This window comes from Sus scrofa, chromosome 1 (assembly GCF_000003025.6).
Source record: "Sus scrofa isolate TJ Tabasco breed Duroc chromosome 1, Sscrofa11.1, whole genome shotgun sequence".
NCBI lineage: Eukaryota > Metazoa > Chordata > Mammalia > Artiodactyla > Suidae > Sus > Sus scrofa.
In genome coordinates, this window is record NC_010443.5 from 272007120 (window position 1) to 272024080 (window position 16961).

Consider the following 16961-nt stretch of genomic DNA (forward strand, 5'->3'; position numbering starts at 1 on the left):
GTGTTAAAGCCACACAGAGGAAGTTACGCAGCCCGGATCAGACCGAGAGATAAAAGCCCCGATGGTGACCGTGAGTGATGGCAAGAGGATTTAGCCTCGGCATTAACTTGGAGCGGAGTGCAGGGGGGCCGTGAAGCGCCCCGCCATCTGGCCCGCGACGCGCCGGGGGCATGCCCTGGCGCCCCGACGAGCAGCCGCGAAGCCCACCCGGGCCGGGGGCTGCCCGGCGCCCGAGCGCGGGTCCTCTCCGAGCCGCCCGGGGGGCCCGAAAAGTTTGCACTTGTTAGCGGCGACCTCCCGCTCGGCCCGGGCGGGCGATGCGGGCGGCGCGGGCGGCCCCCTCCCCCGGCCCGCGTCTCCGGGACGGCTGCGGGCGGGCCCCCCGGCGGCCGGAGGGCTCCCCAGCTCCGATCTGACGGTCGCGGCGGCGGCGGCGGCCACAGCGGCAGCGGGAGCGGGAGCGGCGCGGGGAAGGAGCTCCGGCTCGCAGCCCTCCGGCCCTCGCCCCCACCCAGCGCCAGCCAGACGGGGGAGGCAGAGCGCCAGAGGGTGGCGGTCCTCGGCCTCCCGGGTCTCCGCTCCGGGAAGCTGCTCCGAGCCGGGGTAAGGCGGGCGGGGAGAGCCCGGGAGGCGAGAGGGGGGGAGAGAGATGCTGCAGCTTTGCCAGCCTGGTTTCATTTTGATAGGGCTTCGGTGACCATGCAGGCTTTCCCGGGGCCCAGGAGCCACTTAAAGCACCCAGCAAAGGCTCGGATGCAAAAGTTATCTGCTGGCGGCTGTTACTAGCGGAGGGCTGGAGTCGCTTGGAGAGGGGTGTGTGAGTGTGCATTTGTAGCAGCATCTTAAAGGAGTAGCTTGTCTTCCTGGCTGGCTTTCCCCCAGCACGGTCTTTTTGCACCGTGTGTGTGAGTGGTGGGGATGGATGTTGCAAGAATGCCTGGATGTGTTTGCGAAAAGGAAATTAACCCTTCTCTCGCGCCGTTCCCCCACCCCAATTTAACCGCCACCCTTTAGAGCCACCCCCGTTCCTCCCATCTCCTTCCCCTCTCTGGAAACTGGGTATGTGTGAGTTGCACAGAGAAACTCTGCGTTCCAGCGGCGGCTAGAAACTTCCTCCCCGGCGCTGGAGGGGTGGGCTAATGGGAGGGGGATGTGCCTGGACCGGCTTGGGGACAGTGTGGAGTCGACCCTCGAGCTGAGTGGCACGCAGATGGTGGGAGCAGAGACCGGGGAAGGCGGGAAGAGGACCGGTGGGCTCGCAGGGTCCATCCGCTCCGGAGTAAGTTGCCTGCCCGGGGCGTGGGGGGGTGGGGGAGCGGCGGCGGCGGTGGCGGCGGCGGCGGCGGCGGCGGCGGGGTTGCTGCTGGCAGCAGCGCTGGGGGATAAGGATGCAACTAATTCCCGGGCGCTTTGCTCGCTGTCTTCTAATTAAGGGAGGCGGTGCCAAATGGGGGGGGCACCCTCGGTGCCGGCTGGGCCTTTATTAAAGGCGTGATTATTAATTGCTCCCGCAGCTTGCACTCAACTTCGGAAAGACAGAAAGCAACTGCGGGATTGCGGGGCACGTCCCCTTGCGCTGCCCACCCGAAGCGCGGGCTCGACTCCGACCCCCTGGCGTCCGCGGTCGGGGGCTGACTCCGCCCGCCGGTCCCCCGCCCCGGCCCGGGTCGCCCAGCCGAGAGCTCCTGCTCCAGCCCCACCCCCCGCGCTCAACTTTTCGGGGCTCCAGGCCACCGAGAGAGCCTGGGGGGCGCCGGGAGCCACAAAAAGCTCCCGTTCCGGGGCCGTGCGGGGCAGGGGGTCCCCGGCCGCCGGAAACGGGATGCTCGCTCGGGCGGCGGTGAGCGGGACAACTACTGAACCCGGTCCGGGGTGGGGATGGGCCGGGCTGGAAGGTGACCCCCGCCTGGAGCCGGCTCCCCTTTCCTTCCCGGCCGCCCGCACCACCCCCCGAAGGCTGATTTCACCCCCTTCCGCCGACCCCGCCGGGAAGGGAGAAGGAACTTGGGGGCGGGCTGGGTCCCCGGAGAAGCCCCGAGCGCACCTCTCCAAGGACAACCCCTCCCCCCAACGAGGCTCCGCGGCCACCGAGGCAAGTTTCCCACGAGGCGAGGGCGCAGCCGGCAACTCCAGGGAGGAGCCTGCTTCGAGAAGCCCAGCCAGCTCCGAGAGGCGCTAATTCAATAAGACAGAGAAATCTGAGTTCAGAAATCCTGGTAAAATCTAATTTTCGGGTTTTAATACCCTGGCTATCAGCCCCCCTCGGTTCCTGAGGACTCTTAAAAGAAAATAAAGCGCATTGATTCTATTTGTTCCTGGGAGCTGCAGTTTCTTAATAATATCAGGTGAAGATTTATTTTCCAAGGAGAAAGCGATCCACCGGGATACAACCTCTCACTCTGAAATGTCCCCTACTGGTTTCTCACTCCCTGCTCTCCGCCCGGCTCTTCCGGGGACTCTTGAGTCTTCCTCCCCACCTCCCCCTTTTATTTTTTCTGTTGGGCAAAAACCCGACTGTAATATTCTCTGCTGAGCTCACAATTCCCTTACAATGCCAGCAACACCCAACTGATTGACTAGTTGTAAACACATGTCTCATCCCCCTTCCCCGGCGGATTTTGTGCTTGCTGGCTTCCCCCCACCCCTTTGCCAGGCAATGCCTGGCAATTTAAACCGACCGAACTGCTAAGAAATGAATAGGTTTGCTAGGCGCGCCGCCACCCTGCTCACCAGGGCCTCCGACCTCGGAGCCTCGGAGCCTCCCTGCCTCCCCCTGCCCACCCTCCAGCATGGTCCAGGCAGGGAGCAGCACGGGTCCTGCGGATCAAGGGAGCCAGCGGCTGGGCCCTCCCTGCCAGCCGCAGCCGCGCCCTGGTGTCCCGCACCAGGAGCGCCCTGCCTGTGAGGGAACAGCTGGGAGCCCCGGGCTGGAAGAATTAATTAGGGACGTGCTGTTTTCTGGGCAAAAAATGAAGCTCAGGTAGAGGCTTCCAAACCTTTGCCGACCGCGCTATTTTATTTTTACTACATTTTCTCAGGTTGTAAAAATAGTCTCCAGGCGGGTTCTTTCTGAGAGTTTTCTAGCAAGGAGCACATTCAGGGCCGGGCAGACACTCTCACGCCGCTTCTCTTGAAACAGGCAGAGGTGAGACCGGAACGTCTGTCCCCTTGGCTCCTCTCATCCATCTCCATCAAGAGCCCTTCAGCCAGAGAGAGGGGCAGGGGCCGCCTTAATGCAGATTTATGATTCCCCCAGCCTGGAGCCAGGGGCACAGGCTGGGGACTTCTGGGGAGGTGCTGAGCGGCCGGGCCCCCTTGGGGCAATGTCCACCCCTCCTGGTTTGTCATTTTTGGCAGGAGTGTGTTTGTCTATCTGGATGGAGAATGGAGTTTCGTGGCTGTGTAGTTAACTCCTCAGGACGCTCTAGGTTCAAGGTCTGCAGACGATGGCAGGTGAGAGTCAGGTGAAAGCACCAAGGCTGCAGCAGTTTGGGAATTTAGATGCAATAATTGTCGACACAATAACCAGAATTAATAACTCCGGCGCTTCTCCTGCGACTCATTGTGGTAACCTTTGCCCTACTGGCTAGCATTTTTGGCCAGGATCCCACACTGGCTGGACTCAAATTCTCCTGGTAATTTATCAAGTGCCTGGGATCACATTGCCTTGCTGGAGTCATGTTTTTCGCAATACAGCATTCATCTTAGTTATATCTATTTGGGCTTTTAAATAAGTATTGGTAGCTTAAAATAGTAAAGCCGTAATCATGACGGTGATCTGTTTCCAAACACACCCTCTAAGGATGGCTGCAAAATCTTGGCTTGATCAGAAAATCTAAGAGGACAAATTATTGTCTTCAATGTCCCGAGTTTCTTACAGTTAAAAATTAAACTCACCATTTCAGGGTTTTGGAGAGATATTGTTGGCACCTGGTTGGTAACTGGTGGCCAGCGCATGGACCGCTTTTTTACCTGTACCTGTCCACACAGTCTCATCGACACCTCTCGTTTGCGTTTTCATCTCTGTCTTCGACAGTTTCGACGTTTTGACTTGTCGGGCGTGCTATTTTAAAGCAACCATTCCATTTCGGCTCCTGGGGCTGTTCAAGAAAGTCACTGACCCCAAGCAGGGGCACTTCTGCCGACCCCGACACCCCCATAAATAAGGAGAGAGCGCATCACCTTTTAAATAACGTGCCTGATCTCCAAATGCGCCAACTCCGATATCAATAAAAATAACCCAGTTTCCTCCGAAGGCCTTGCTAATGCAGCCTCATTACTTTGCACATTTTGCCAGAAAAGCTTTTGTTCTTATACGTCTTTATCCCCCCTTCTCTATTTAATTTGTTGCAGGTGTTGTTGCTAATGAGCTCCCTCTTCCCTTCTTACAATGAAAGACAAGCCAGACCCCGGGTACCTGGATGGATTGGGAGCTGAAGTCTCAGAAACTTCCTAATAAGTTGCCACTGGCTACCAGCCAGGGTCAGCTGCCCCCCCCCCATTAGTGCCTGTTCCCCACCAAAGCGGAGCCAAATAAGCTTCTCCCCCGTTAACACCTCAGTAGCTTTGTTATGTTTCAGTCCAGCTGCACAATTGTTGTCACGTTCAGCCCACATGAAAAGAAATCTCTTTTATTGGTCTGAGATGCCAAGTCCAGTCCCGTAGAGGGAACATGTTCACGGCTAACTGGTAAACCTCCTGATCTTATTTTATCTTTACAACGCAGGCCGGAGGGCTGTTTTGCAGTTGTGTTGAGCACATCACACATTAAGGGCCCTTTAAAGACCTGGATTGATTGGAAGGACAAAAATTAAAAGCAATCTGATCCGGCCTCGTGCCAGATCCCTGAGGATTTTCTCCCTCTCCCGTTTCTAGCCACTGTCACAATTTGAGAGTCTGCCTGATTTGATCAGATTCACCTCTGGGAGAGGTGTGATGCCAAGGTTAGGAGGACACAAAGTTGTGGGCAACTTCTTGATCTGCCCATCAGCAGTCTGAGAAACGCTGGCTCTGAGTTTTCCATATCGGCTTTTTGGAAAAAACAAGTCCCTCGCTGTTTGCAACCTGGCAGTCCCTGGGACATCCGGCCTCCGTCGCCTGGTAGATGTGACATTTCCATGCTGAGGCTGCCTGACCCAGTCGCCGCCTCTCCAGGCCCCTTCCGGGCCGCACCCCTGCGGACTGCGCCGCCATGCTGCACCTGCTGGCTCTTTTCCTGCACTGCCTCCCACTGGCCTCTGGGGACTACGACATCTGCAAATCTTGGGTGACCACGGATGAAGGCCCCACTTGGGAGTTCTATGCCTGCCAGCCCAAGGTGATGCGCCTCAAGGACTACGTCAAGGTGAAGGTGGAGCCCTCGGGCATCACGTGCGGAGACCCCCCTGAGAGATTCTGCTCCCATGTAAGTCGGCCCCCCAGTATTCTGTGTCCTCAGGCCAAGTGGGAGGGGGTCTGGGCCCAACCCTTGGGATGGAGCAGAGCGGGAGGACCAAGGTTGACTTTCCGGCATCTTGGACTGGGACCAGGTCCCTGTCCCACCCTAGAAATCTGCAGAAGGGAAGGCCGCCCTGAGAATGCTGGAGTCACGTGACATCGTGCTTTGCGGTGGGGAGATTCTTGGCCAGGTGATCACTAGATCCTCCCTGCTGGCGAAACCAGAGCAGTCACCGGTCCCTAGCCTTGCAGACAAGCCCCGCCTTCCCTGTCGGAAGTCTGCATCAGGGCAGGCGGGTGAGCAGAGCCCAGTTTGCCAGGTTGCACTCTGACCTCCCTCTGTTCATCCCTTCACAGCACCGCCCCCTAGTCCAGTCCAGCAACCAGATCTGCTAGGCGAGGGGATGCCAAGCACCAAGCTGGCACTTTGCAGGGAAAGCTTTGATAGACGTGCAGAGGGGATTCACAGGGAGGCAGGGAGGGGTCAGACCAGGCTGCTCGCTGTGGCAGGTCCTACTCCATCACTATGCTCGAAGTCACTGGTCAAGTCCGGGGAAGGCAGACTTTCAGGTGCTGTCACCTGAGGCCCTAGTTAGAGGAGGATAGAGTCCGAGAACCGTGGAGATGTCAACACTCAAGTCACCTTAACAGCAGCAGTAACAGTGGTGGGGATGGTTTATGGGAGCCTCCCAGTGGGCGGGCTAAGAGTCATTCCACAGAATGCTTCTGTGGGGCTCAAGTAGATTCAGGGGTGGGCCCTGGACTGGTGGCCTCTCTGGGCCTCGGTCCATCATCTGTAAAGTGAACCCACTGGTAACACAGACCGGGTCGCTCTAAGGAGTGAGCAAATTCACACTAAACTGCTCAGAATAGGGTCTGGCACAGAGCAAGAGCCCTTCGATAGCAGTTATTATCATTCCCATTGTACAGATGGAGCAACTGAGGCCCAGAGTCACAGCCCAGGAAGTGGTGAAGCTGTGATTCTTCAAGGGCCTGGCTCCAGAGTCACTGAGTTAATTTGCCTCCCTGGAGGTGCTTTCCCACTGGAAAGAGCTCCGCAGGCCAGGGCAGGGCAGCCAGGCTGCAGGAGCTGACGGGAGGGGCTCAGTGTCATCCTTGTGTGGCTACTGTGTCCTGGGGGAGCCTTCAGGGCTCTGGGTTTATGGCTAGATGGAGCAAGAGTCCCCCCCGGGCTCCCGAGGACATCTTAGTCCTGTGGGGCACTTTGGTCCTAACCTAGAGCAGTTAGCCTGGGAAGATACGTTCCCGCATGGACAGGAGGCTGTCACTGTGGGTGGTGGCTGGGCTGGCAGGTGCCAGCTGGGGAGGGACAGGGGAGGGATGGAGAAGGCAGCACAGGGCCAGGATCTGGAGACTGGATAATCCGCGGGGATCACTGTCCTGGAGACCGCGGGGCTTCTCTGGCTCAGGGGCGGGCAAGGGGGTCACCCTCTGAAGGTCAGGGGCAAGGCCAGTGTTGGAGGACCCCAGCTCTGAGTCCACCCCGCAGGCTGGCCAGCCACCCCAGCTCATGGAAGGACCTCTCCACACAGTCCCTGAGCAGTCAACTGCTGCCTCTTGTATTAGAGTCTCAACTGTATTTCTTCTTTTAAATATTAATCATTGTCTTAATGTGCTGGGGAAAGGGGCATGGGGCAGGGCAGCGAAGTCATAAAACCCTGGACCAGCTTCTGGTCAAGGCTCGAAGGGTAGCACTGACCCCCAAATGCCAGGCCGAGGCCCTCTCCTGGCCGAAGCTGGCTCAGGATGCCCTTGGCCCTGGACCTCTGCCCTGCCCCCACTCTCGCAGACAGAACCCAGTGCAGCTGCGGGAGTCGGGTGGTCACCCCCCCACAGCCCTGATGCTGTCCAGGATGTGTCCTTAGGCCCTGGGCTCTGAAAGGAGCTTTTGTCCCCTTCTTCTCCTCCCCTGGGAAGAGCAGCGGGGGCCGCGGCAGGGGGTGGGAACAGCATCTCCGCCACCCTCCGCCTAGGTGGGCCCTCAGTGTCCCGACACCTGTCTGATGAACTTAAATATTTCATTACGGGCTGCCATCCGGCTCTGCCTTTGATTACAAATGTGCAGCCCACGAGCATGGGGATGCTGCCTCGGCGGCTTCTGCGGGGAGGAGAGGGTCGCATCCAGATGGATTCGGGTTCTGCGCGTGTCTCATTAAATCTCTAGGATGCTCTGAGGTGGGTCCTGTTCTAATCCCATTTTAGGGATTAGAAAGTGTTGGCTAAATCCTGCCAAGGTCATTCCGTCTAGAGGGCAGGCTGGGAACCTGTGCTTGGTCAGGGCCCCTGCTGAACACACCAGGCTGCTCGGCCTTCACTACCCCAGCTGCAGTCAAGTAGAGATAAATGATACCGTAGGTGTGTAGGATACAGTCCAGCCCCTGGTGTTCAGGCACGTAGTAGGTACTCAGTGTGCGCTAGCTTATTATTGTTGCTGTTTTGCCCTCGGGAGTGTCCCTGCCTTTGCTTAGCCTCTCTCCAGCCCGAGGACACCAACGCCCTGTATTCCTAGACTCACGGCAGCAGGCGGTGGATGTGCGGTCCGGAGGCTTAAACTCCTCCAGCCACGGGTGGTGGTATTAACCAGCCACCAGGGGGCGCCCTAGCAGTACCCAGGCGGCCCACTGCCCCTTGAGCCTCACAATTGCCCAGCGGGCCCCTGTTTCCTGGCACCCCTCCTGCCGCAGGTGTTGGGCCTGTCCCAACATCCATCCGACCAGAGCGTGAGCCCCGGAGCACCCTGAGGGTGCAAGAGGGGACGAGGGGCAACAGCCCCTTTCAGGGTTCGGGGTCCAGACCCTCTCCCCGCCGCTGGGCTTTTTCGTCCTTCTGCAAGGCCACCTGAGAAGGGAATTGTAAATTCCAGCTTGGTGAGGAAGGGGAGGGGGGAGGAAGACCAAGATAAATGAATAAATAAAAACCTATTGGCTCTAAATGCACAATGAGAATTAATAGGGCTGAGCTCTCAAGCAAGGATTCTTGGGCAAGGGCAAAATTTCAACGAGGGCTGCGGGAGAAGGCAGGCGGCCCCCTCCCCCAGACTCCTCCCAGAGCAGCACCGGAGGAGGCGTCTCTGCTCCTCGCAAGACCCCTTCGGGATGGGGAGGGCACTGCTCGGTGTGAGGACCAGCCCCGCAGCTTCCAAAAGAGCCCTTCGTTGCCCACCAGCCACACACGCTGCCGTGGAAGCAAGGGAAAAACCCTTTCCTTGTGCCAGAAGCTAACCCTAGAGCCTCAGGAGGGAGATGCTGAGGAAAGAGGGCGGGGGACACAGGCCAGGCAGGTGGTGTTTAAAGCGATCCTACAGAAATTCCCTGGGGGTGCAGTGGGTTAAGGATCCGGTGTGGTTGCCGTGGCTCCCGGCCCTGCTGTGGCAAGGGTTCAATCCCTGGCCCATAAACTTCCGCATGCCATGGGCGTGGCCAATAAATAAATAAAGTGATGTTACAGTTCATTCCCCCCTTGCTACCCAAGTGCAGTCCTTGGACTGGCCCAGTTAGAAATGCAGACTCTTGGGCCCCTCCCCAGACCCGCGGAGCCGGAAGCTGCATTTTAACAAGCAATCCGGATGCCTGGAAAGCACCAGGGGGGAGCACTGTTCTGCAGAAGCCACCAGTGAGAGTGAAAACCTATTGATGACAGGCAGGCAAGAGACCTGTGGTTCCCTTGGGATCTTTGCAGCCTAAGGGGGAAGTCGCTGCTGAGGGAGAAAGGCAAAGAGCAGGAGGATTCTGGGGCCTGGGAGTAAGCTCAGATTCCTGAATGTTGGAGACCCCAGTGGAAGGTTCCAGAAAGGAGGGGCAGTAGTCTGACAAGAGCCACAGGCCCGGAATCTAAAGACCTGAGCTCGCATCTCAGCTCTGCTGCTTGTGGGCTGGGTGATCCGTGGCAGGTCTTCCAATCCTCCGAGCCTCAGTTTGCCCATCTGTAGTGGGAGGTGTGCTGGCTGCCTTGCCTGCCTCTCCCGCATCCTGGGAGAAGGGAGTGTCTCTCTCGGAATATCTCGGGGCACGTTCTCTTCCAGTGTGAGGCTTCGGTGGTGGCGTTGATCCAGTCTTGATCGCTTGGACATCTTCCACGGCGAAATGGGTGATGGGGAAACGCTTTATCCAAGGAGGCTTTAGCACACAGGGCGCCTGGGTCTTGGACCCAGAGATGGCCGTGAAGTCGCGTCTTTGAGCACACATCTTCCTCAGAACCTGCTGTCCTTTCTCGGTACCTCCCTTTACCGGGATGCAGAGTCGGTGACCCCCCATCCCTCCCCCGGGGGTCTGCTTGGCTGATTACTGCAGCCAGCAGGTGGGTTCTGGAGGCCTCGAGCCCCTCCCCACCATCATGTTGAATGCCACGTGCAGAATCAAGGTCACGGATGCCCCGCTTCCTGCCAGACCTCGATGAAACGTTTCTGTTTCTGTCCCCGGTCCTGAGCTCACCAACCCCCCGGCTCTTCACTCTGTGTTCTGGCCCCAAACCCGCAGGGGAGAGCCTGGGAACACCCCTCCCCAGGCACAGCTAGGAGGGGGAGGGGAGAGAACTCTTGCAAAGCCAAGTAGACGACGGGAGAAACATGGCAGACATTGAGGGTGGCACGTAACTCGCTCCGAGTGGGTGAGACGGAGACCTACTGCTCCAGGCTCTGAAAAAGGATGAGGGTGCCCCCCACCCCAGCTTCCTCGATCCCCTCACCAGGAAATTTCCCACCCTCTTGCCTTTGCCGGAGCTGCCTCCTCCACCGTGAACACCTTCTTGGCTTCCTTCATCTCCAAGGCTTGCGTGTTTACCTGGATGATCCAGGTTCATTTTTCGAGGTTTGGGTTGGACCCCACCTCCTCCAGGAGGCTCTCTCTGACTCCCTAGCCCAGGTGGGTTAAAAGGCCTCATCTGGTCGCTGCCCTGCTCATGCTTGTGGCCCAGTGACTGAGAGCTCAGGCCCCCGGGGGCAGAGAGGTAGAAGTTGTGATCCTGTGCTGTGTGACCTTTGGCATTAGCTTAACCTCTCTGAGTCTCCTTTCCTTAAATGGGACCATGGGTTCAATACACAAAGGGGACTGTCCTGAATGCACAGTAGATGCTCAATCCATGCTAGTTGATCCTCCTGATATTTGCTTCCCCCGGGACTGTGAGCTCCTCAGAGGCAGGGCTGCCGTGTTCAGCTTTGCCTCCCCCCTCTCTGCTCAGTCCCTGCTCCGTAGGCGTTCACTGAGCCAGTGCATGGGTGGGTGGAAGGACAGTGTGATCCAGGAAGTCTTCTTGGAGGAGGAGAGATGAGGGCTGAGACTTACAGGAAGAGCTAGGGTTTTGATCAGAGCAGAGGAGGCACCCATAAGCCTCTGCTTCTTTCGAGTCCCTGTTCTGTGGGATTTTTGATCAGAGGACACCAGGAGGCCTGCACAGCTCCTCCTTAAGCGGGAAGTGACTTCGGAACCTGAGTTTCACCCAGCCCTTCGTTAAAGCCGCTCAATCTCTTGAAACGCCAGAGGCAGGGCCCAGCCTGGGACAAGAATAGTTCCATGTGTGACATCTTGTGGCTCAGTGCAGTCTCCTTCCTGGGGAGCGGACAAGTGACAGGATGGGGGCAGCAGTGCCTGCAGGAGCCGGGGCCCCCACAGGGCAGAGCCTGGCCTCTTACTTCTCTTAAGGGAATGGGTTTGGGTGCAGACATCCAGTGGAGAGTAGTGGGCAGAGTCCCTGGGGTGCCAAGGAGTAGGGAGAAGGCGGGGGGCATCTTTCCAAAGAGGGTCAGACACTTAGAGGTTCTAGAACTTTCCAGTTTATACACCCTCCCATCCCTAGGCTTGTCCGCCTCTTCTGTCTCTACATTCCCAGCCCTGACTTTTTTTACATGTATATTCGTTTTTCTCCTCTAATGCACGTATTAGCACAAGCTGCCTCAAATCCCACGTGTGATTAGGCGGGGGATGGATGATGGATGGACGGACAGGCAGGCTACACCGGAGTGGATGAGAACCTGCAGGTTGGGAGGGAGCTGAAAGGAGTGCCAACTCATCCTGCCCCTTCTGGGCTGTGGGACTCTGGATAAGTCCCTGGTGCTCTGAGCCTCGATTTTCACATCTGAAAATGGGACGATACTAGACACGACCTCCAAGGAAGGTTGTAGGGATGAGATCAGACAAGGCACATGAAGCCCTCAGCTGGGTGCCTGGCACAAAATAAATTTTCCAAAAAAGGCTTTTTTTTTTTTTTTTTTTTTCCCCATCCTAGAATTTAGCTTGAGAGACAAAAGGAGTAAAAGTAGGAGTTACTGTCGTGGCACAGTAATTAACGAATCCGACTAGGAACCATGAGGTTGTGGGTTCGATCCCCGGCCTCGCTTAGTGGGATAAAGATCCGGCATTGCTGTGGGCTCTGGTGTAGGTCACAGACGCGGCTCGGATCCTGTGTTGCTGTGGCTGTGGTGTAGGCCGGCAGCTACAGCTCTGATTGGACCCCTAGCCTGGGAACCTCCATTTGCCACAGGTGCGGCCCTAAAAAGACCAAAAAAAAAAAAAGGAGTAAAAGTAAAAAATAACAGAAGAGCCTATTAGGGAGTTCCCGTCATGCATGGCTCAGTGGTTAATGAATCTGACTAGGAACCATGAGGTTGCTCAGTGGGTTAAGGATCCAACGTTGCCGTGAGCTGTGGGGTAGGTCAAAGATGCAGCTGGGATCCTGCATCACTGTGGCTGTGGCTGTGGCTGTGGTGTAGGCTGGTGGCTGTAGCTCCGACTAGACCCCTAGCCTGGGAACCTCCATATGCCATGGGTACGGCCCTAGAAAAGACCAAAAAAAAAAAAAAAAGAAGAAGAGCCTATCAGCCAAGCATGTCAGGCGGGGTAGAGTCAATTCCCACAGCGTGACAGGAGACAAGAGCATGTGGAAACAGGGAGGGGACAAGGCACTCCACCTCCATCAAAGCCCCCTCCCCGCCCCCGTATGCCACTGTTCCATTGGGTGGATGCCTGGGCCAAGGCTCTCCAAGATCCGCTAAATGGAGCTGGGATTCAGCCTTCCTCTGCCTGGCAGGGAGGGATGAGGTCCAGGGTGTCAGGGAGGTGGGGAATGGTGGGTAGGCAGGGACCCCAGGGTGCCCACAGGGCATGGAAGTCCTGAGCCATGGAATGGAACCGAGCTTGGCAGGCTCAAAGAAGCAGGTGCCAGGTTGAGGCCCCTCACCCTCAGTGCCCAGCCGTCACCGCCCCAGGAACAGGGTCCTGGCTGCAAAACTCTGTTCCTGTCACACAGCCCAGGACCTGGCCAGGGTCCACCTGGCCCACAAGGATGCCCAGCTCCTTGATGGGACCAGAGTGGTGAGGGCAGTGGGAAACGGCAGATGATGCCTGGTTCTGTTCGGCTTTGGGTTGCAGGTTCTAATTTGTTTTTCATCACAGCAGATTTGCTTAAATAAATGAAAATGTGTTTCTAATTCCCCAAGCATCCACCAACTGTGGGGGGCGGGGCTGGGGAACGGGCGGAGGGGGGCATCCTGTCAGAGTAGAATGAGCAGGAGATGGAAACTGGGTGTGCTGGGCCCCAGCAAAGCCTCCCCACTGCTGAGACACCAGGCCGAGCCCCCTTAGACTCAGTTTCCCCAACTATGACGGATGGGGTTTGGCTAGACTCATCAGTTCGTCCAGCGTCCTGGGTGACTGCAGGTACAGTCTTGGAGCTTGGAGAAGTCCATGCTGGGGTTTAGCCTTGGTCACTGTCAGTCAAAATGGGGGGACTCCAGTGCAAATAGAGGGGTTTGGAGCACGTGTCTTGTGCTCAGTAGAGCACTAGGCTTTTTTTTTTTTTTTTCCAAGTTCAAAATCTCTTCATTATAGTATTCTATTGAAGGAAAATCAAAACAAAGAAAAAGCCAAGTGCTAAAAATGTAATGCTTCATCATATCGTTTCTCCCTGGTTTCTGCCTCTAAATCCTTTTTCATTTTTTTTAATTGAGATGTAATTCACATATGACACTGTATTTGGTGTGGAGCATAATGATGCGATACAGGTACAGATCGCAGCAGGATGACCGTGGTTAAGTTTAGTTAATATCTATGCCCAGTTGCAGTTTCTTTTCCTGCGAAGACATTCTTTAAAATATTTTTTAAATTAAAAAATTGAGCTGGCGATAGTCACGGAACATGAAATTAACCATTACATTTTGTTTAATTGGGGTAAAATATATGGGACATTCAATTTGCCTTTTGGACCATTTTTAAGTGTACAGTTCTGTGGCTAAGTGCATTTAGCACGCTTACGATGTCATGCCACCACCACCCCATCGGGATCTAAGACATTTCATCCCCTGAAAGGAAACGCCGTCTCCATCAGCAGGCATTCCCTCATCTTACCTCCCCCAGTGTTGGCAAGCACTGGTCTGCTTTCTGTCTCTTGCATTTGCCTAGTCTAGACATTTCGTGTCAATGGAATCATACAGCGTGTGACTTCCTGTGTCTGGCTCCCTTCACTCAGCTGATGTTTTCGAGTTTCATCCATTTCATAGCATGAATCAGTCCTGCATTCCTTTTGATGGCTGAGTAATATTCCACAGTGTGTTCTCCCACATTTTGTTGATCCATGCATCAGTTGATGGGCATTGGGGTTGTTTCCCTTTGGGGCTATGATGAATAATATCATCACGAGCATTTAGGGACAAGCGTTTGCGAGGACATAAGTTTCATTCCTTTTGGGTCTATACCTCAGAGTGGCATTGCTGGGTCCTTTGGTAATTTTATATGTAAGTTTTTAAGGAACTGTCAAACTGTTTGCAGAGCAGCTGTGCCGTTTGACATTCCTACCAGCTCTGTACAAGATTTCCAACTCCTCCGCATCGTTGCCAATACTTGTTATTTTCGGACTTGGGTTTTGGGTTTTTTTTTTTTTATTTTAATGGCTAACCTGGTTGGTGTGAAGTGGTACCTCCGTACGATTTTGATTTGCATCTCCCTAATGACTAACGGTGCTGGGCATTATGGGCTCATCAGCCATTTGTGTATCTTTGGAGAAACATATTCTACTCCTTTGCCCATTTTTTCACTGGGTTGTCTTTTTGTTGTTGAGTTGTACATGTTCTTTATATATTCTGGATACTAAATCCCTATCAGATATATGATTTGCAAATATTTCCCCCTTCTACAAATAATCTTTGACTTTCTTGATTGTGTCTTTAATGCACTTCTTTTTTTATTTCAGAGAAGTCTAATTTATCCTTTTTTTTTTTTCCCTTGTGCTTTTGGTATCATGTCTGAGAAACCGTTGCTAAATGCAAGGTCGTGAATGTTTACCTCTATGTTTTCTTCTAAGACTTTTATAGTTTTAGCTTTTTGATTTAGAACGTTGGTCCCTTTCGAGTTAATTTTCGTATATGGTGTAAACAAGCAACCGACTTCATTCTTTTAGATGTGGTCTTCACTTTTCCCAGCACCATTTGTTGAAAAAACTGTTCTTTCCCCATGGAATGGCCTCGACGTCTTTGTTGAAAATCAGTTGACCGTAGAGGTATGGGTTTATTTCTGGACTCTCAAACGTATTCCACTGAGGCACTGAGCGCTCTATATGCAGTTTGCATTAAGTCTCCCAAATATCCCGCATGGTGGAAACTGCCTTTATCTTGTGGCCCCATTTGACAGATGAGAAAACTGAGACCTAATCCTGAGGCCAAGTCCAGGCTCAAATTTAGACTAAGTCATTCAACCACTATCTCATGTGAGGCCCAAGCAGGGAGGAAGCTCAAATGCTCACCCCCCACTTCCCTCCCTCTCTATCCCACCCCTATTCTTTCCTCTCCCCCCCCCACCCCTGTCCCACCTGAGATGAGATGTTAACCATGATTCCCAGAAGAGGGTAGGGGGGAGGGAGGCTGTTGTGACCTGTGACCTCTCCGGTCTCCAAATGTCTCCTCTCCTGCTTCCACTCCCCCCACCCCCGCCCACTCATCAAGACACCAGATTCTGTGTCTCCATCTTTGCTGCCCAGGCTGTGCTTGCACAAGAAAGGCTGGTGGCAAATACCCCCCAGGCAGACAGTGCGATTTGGAAGGGGTCTTAGAGGTTATCTGAACCCCAGGAACCCCAATATCTATAAGCAAACAACAGCAGAACCGACTCCTCAGCGGGAGGCAGGGGCCTGGAACCTGGCGGCAAACACCCTCTGCCCTGACCCCTCCAAGTCCTAGGGCGCCTGTGACCACAGTAGGAAACCACTGAAACAGTCCCGCTTCTGTCCCATTTCCCACACGGGGAAACAGAGGCCCAGCATGAGGGAGTGACTTCCTTGGGCCTCCGTGAGGGGACGGCAGACCCAGGCCATGGGCACTCCCAGAAGAGTGGACTGGAGCCCTGGGGACATGCGGCCTCCACACCAAGTCCCTGTCCACCTAATCACGTCCTGGATCTGACAGCACGTGGTGGCCTTTGCTGGGGGATGTGGGACACCTGCCTGAAAGCCATCTGCAGCCAGCAGGTGCCGGAGCTACCTTCAGGGTAGGTGTGGCCATAAGGTTCAAGTTTGCTCTCTGGTCTGCCCGGGGCTCACACCTGTGTGTAACCCCTGGTGATCCGGCCCTGCTCGCAGCTGGCTCTCACAGGCCCTGGGGATTCTAGGTCTTTGCCTCAGACCCGCCTCCACCCCCGCAAACTCTGACTGTCCTGGCTGTGGCAGCGCCGTGAAAGGTGGACCAGAGGGGAGGTCATGGCACGCGGGTGAGGCCAGAGGGGAGGCAGGATGCTGGGTGGAGGATTAGGGATCAGAACAAAGTCAGCATGGACAGTCCCCCTCTATGATGTGCGTGCGGTCCAGCCCCCGCCCTCCGCTGGGAGCTTCAAGGAGCAAGAGCCAGGAATCCACCCTGCACGAATCACCACTTGCTGGAGATTCTCCCACCCGCTCTATCGGAGGCCTCCCTGTGAGCCCGGCGTCCTGCAGAGCACTCTGTGTGAGGCATCTGCGTTCTGTCCACAGCAGTGGGATGGGTGTGTAGCCAGTGAGGAGAGGGAAGCGCAGAGAGGTGGAGAGACCGACCCAAGTTTGCACAGCAACTTGACCACTGTGCCATCCTGCCTTGTCCGAAGTCTGGATGGCCGTCCTCGGGGACCCGGGATTTTGAGGTGCAGCCACAGAGGGGTCACCTCCCTTCTCAGGGTCTCCTTGATAGGAAGGAATTAAACACACCCTTGCTTGTGGATCCCTCCAGATTGAAATCCGGGGCTGTCTGGAGCTGCCCCTCCTCTTCAAGGGCTCCTGGCATCCTTCTCCCCCAGCACAGTCTGTCCTGGGGCCTTTGGGACCATTTGGGCCCCTCTCTTCCTCAGTCCACTCCCTCTGGCTGCCTGGGTCATTTGTCCACTTGACTCCAAGTGTCGCCCAGGGAAATAAAAGGAAATGAAACACAGCCAAGGCACTGCCCCTTGGTGAGAGCGGAAGCCCATGGCTGGGAAAAATGAGAGATGGAGCCTTCGGGTCGCCCTCAGCACCCCCATCAGCCACGGCAGTGCCTGCCTCTGCCCGAGCCCACAGAAAGT

The 16961-nt window shown here is 55.7% G+C and overlaps 1 protein-coding gene across 1 annotated transcript in view; it reads left to right on the forward strand.

Annotated features, from left to right (window-relative positions):
- Nucleotides 394-16961, forward strand: part of NTNG2 (netrin G2) — a 69593-nt gene continuing 53025 nt past the window's right edge. Inside the window, 2 exon segments of the mRNA XM_021070626.1 lie at nt 394-603; nt 4354-5404. Coding sequence (XP_020926285.1) covers nt 5192-5404 — 213 coding nt within the window. The 5' untranslated portion in view covers nt 394-603; nt 4354-5191.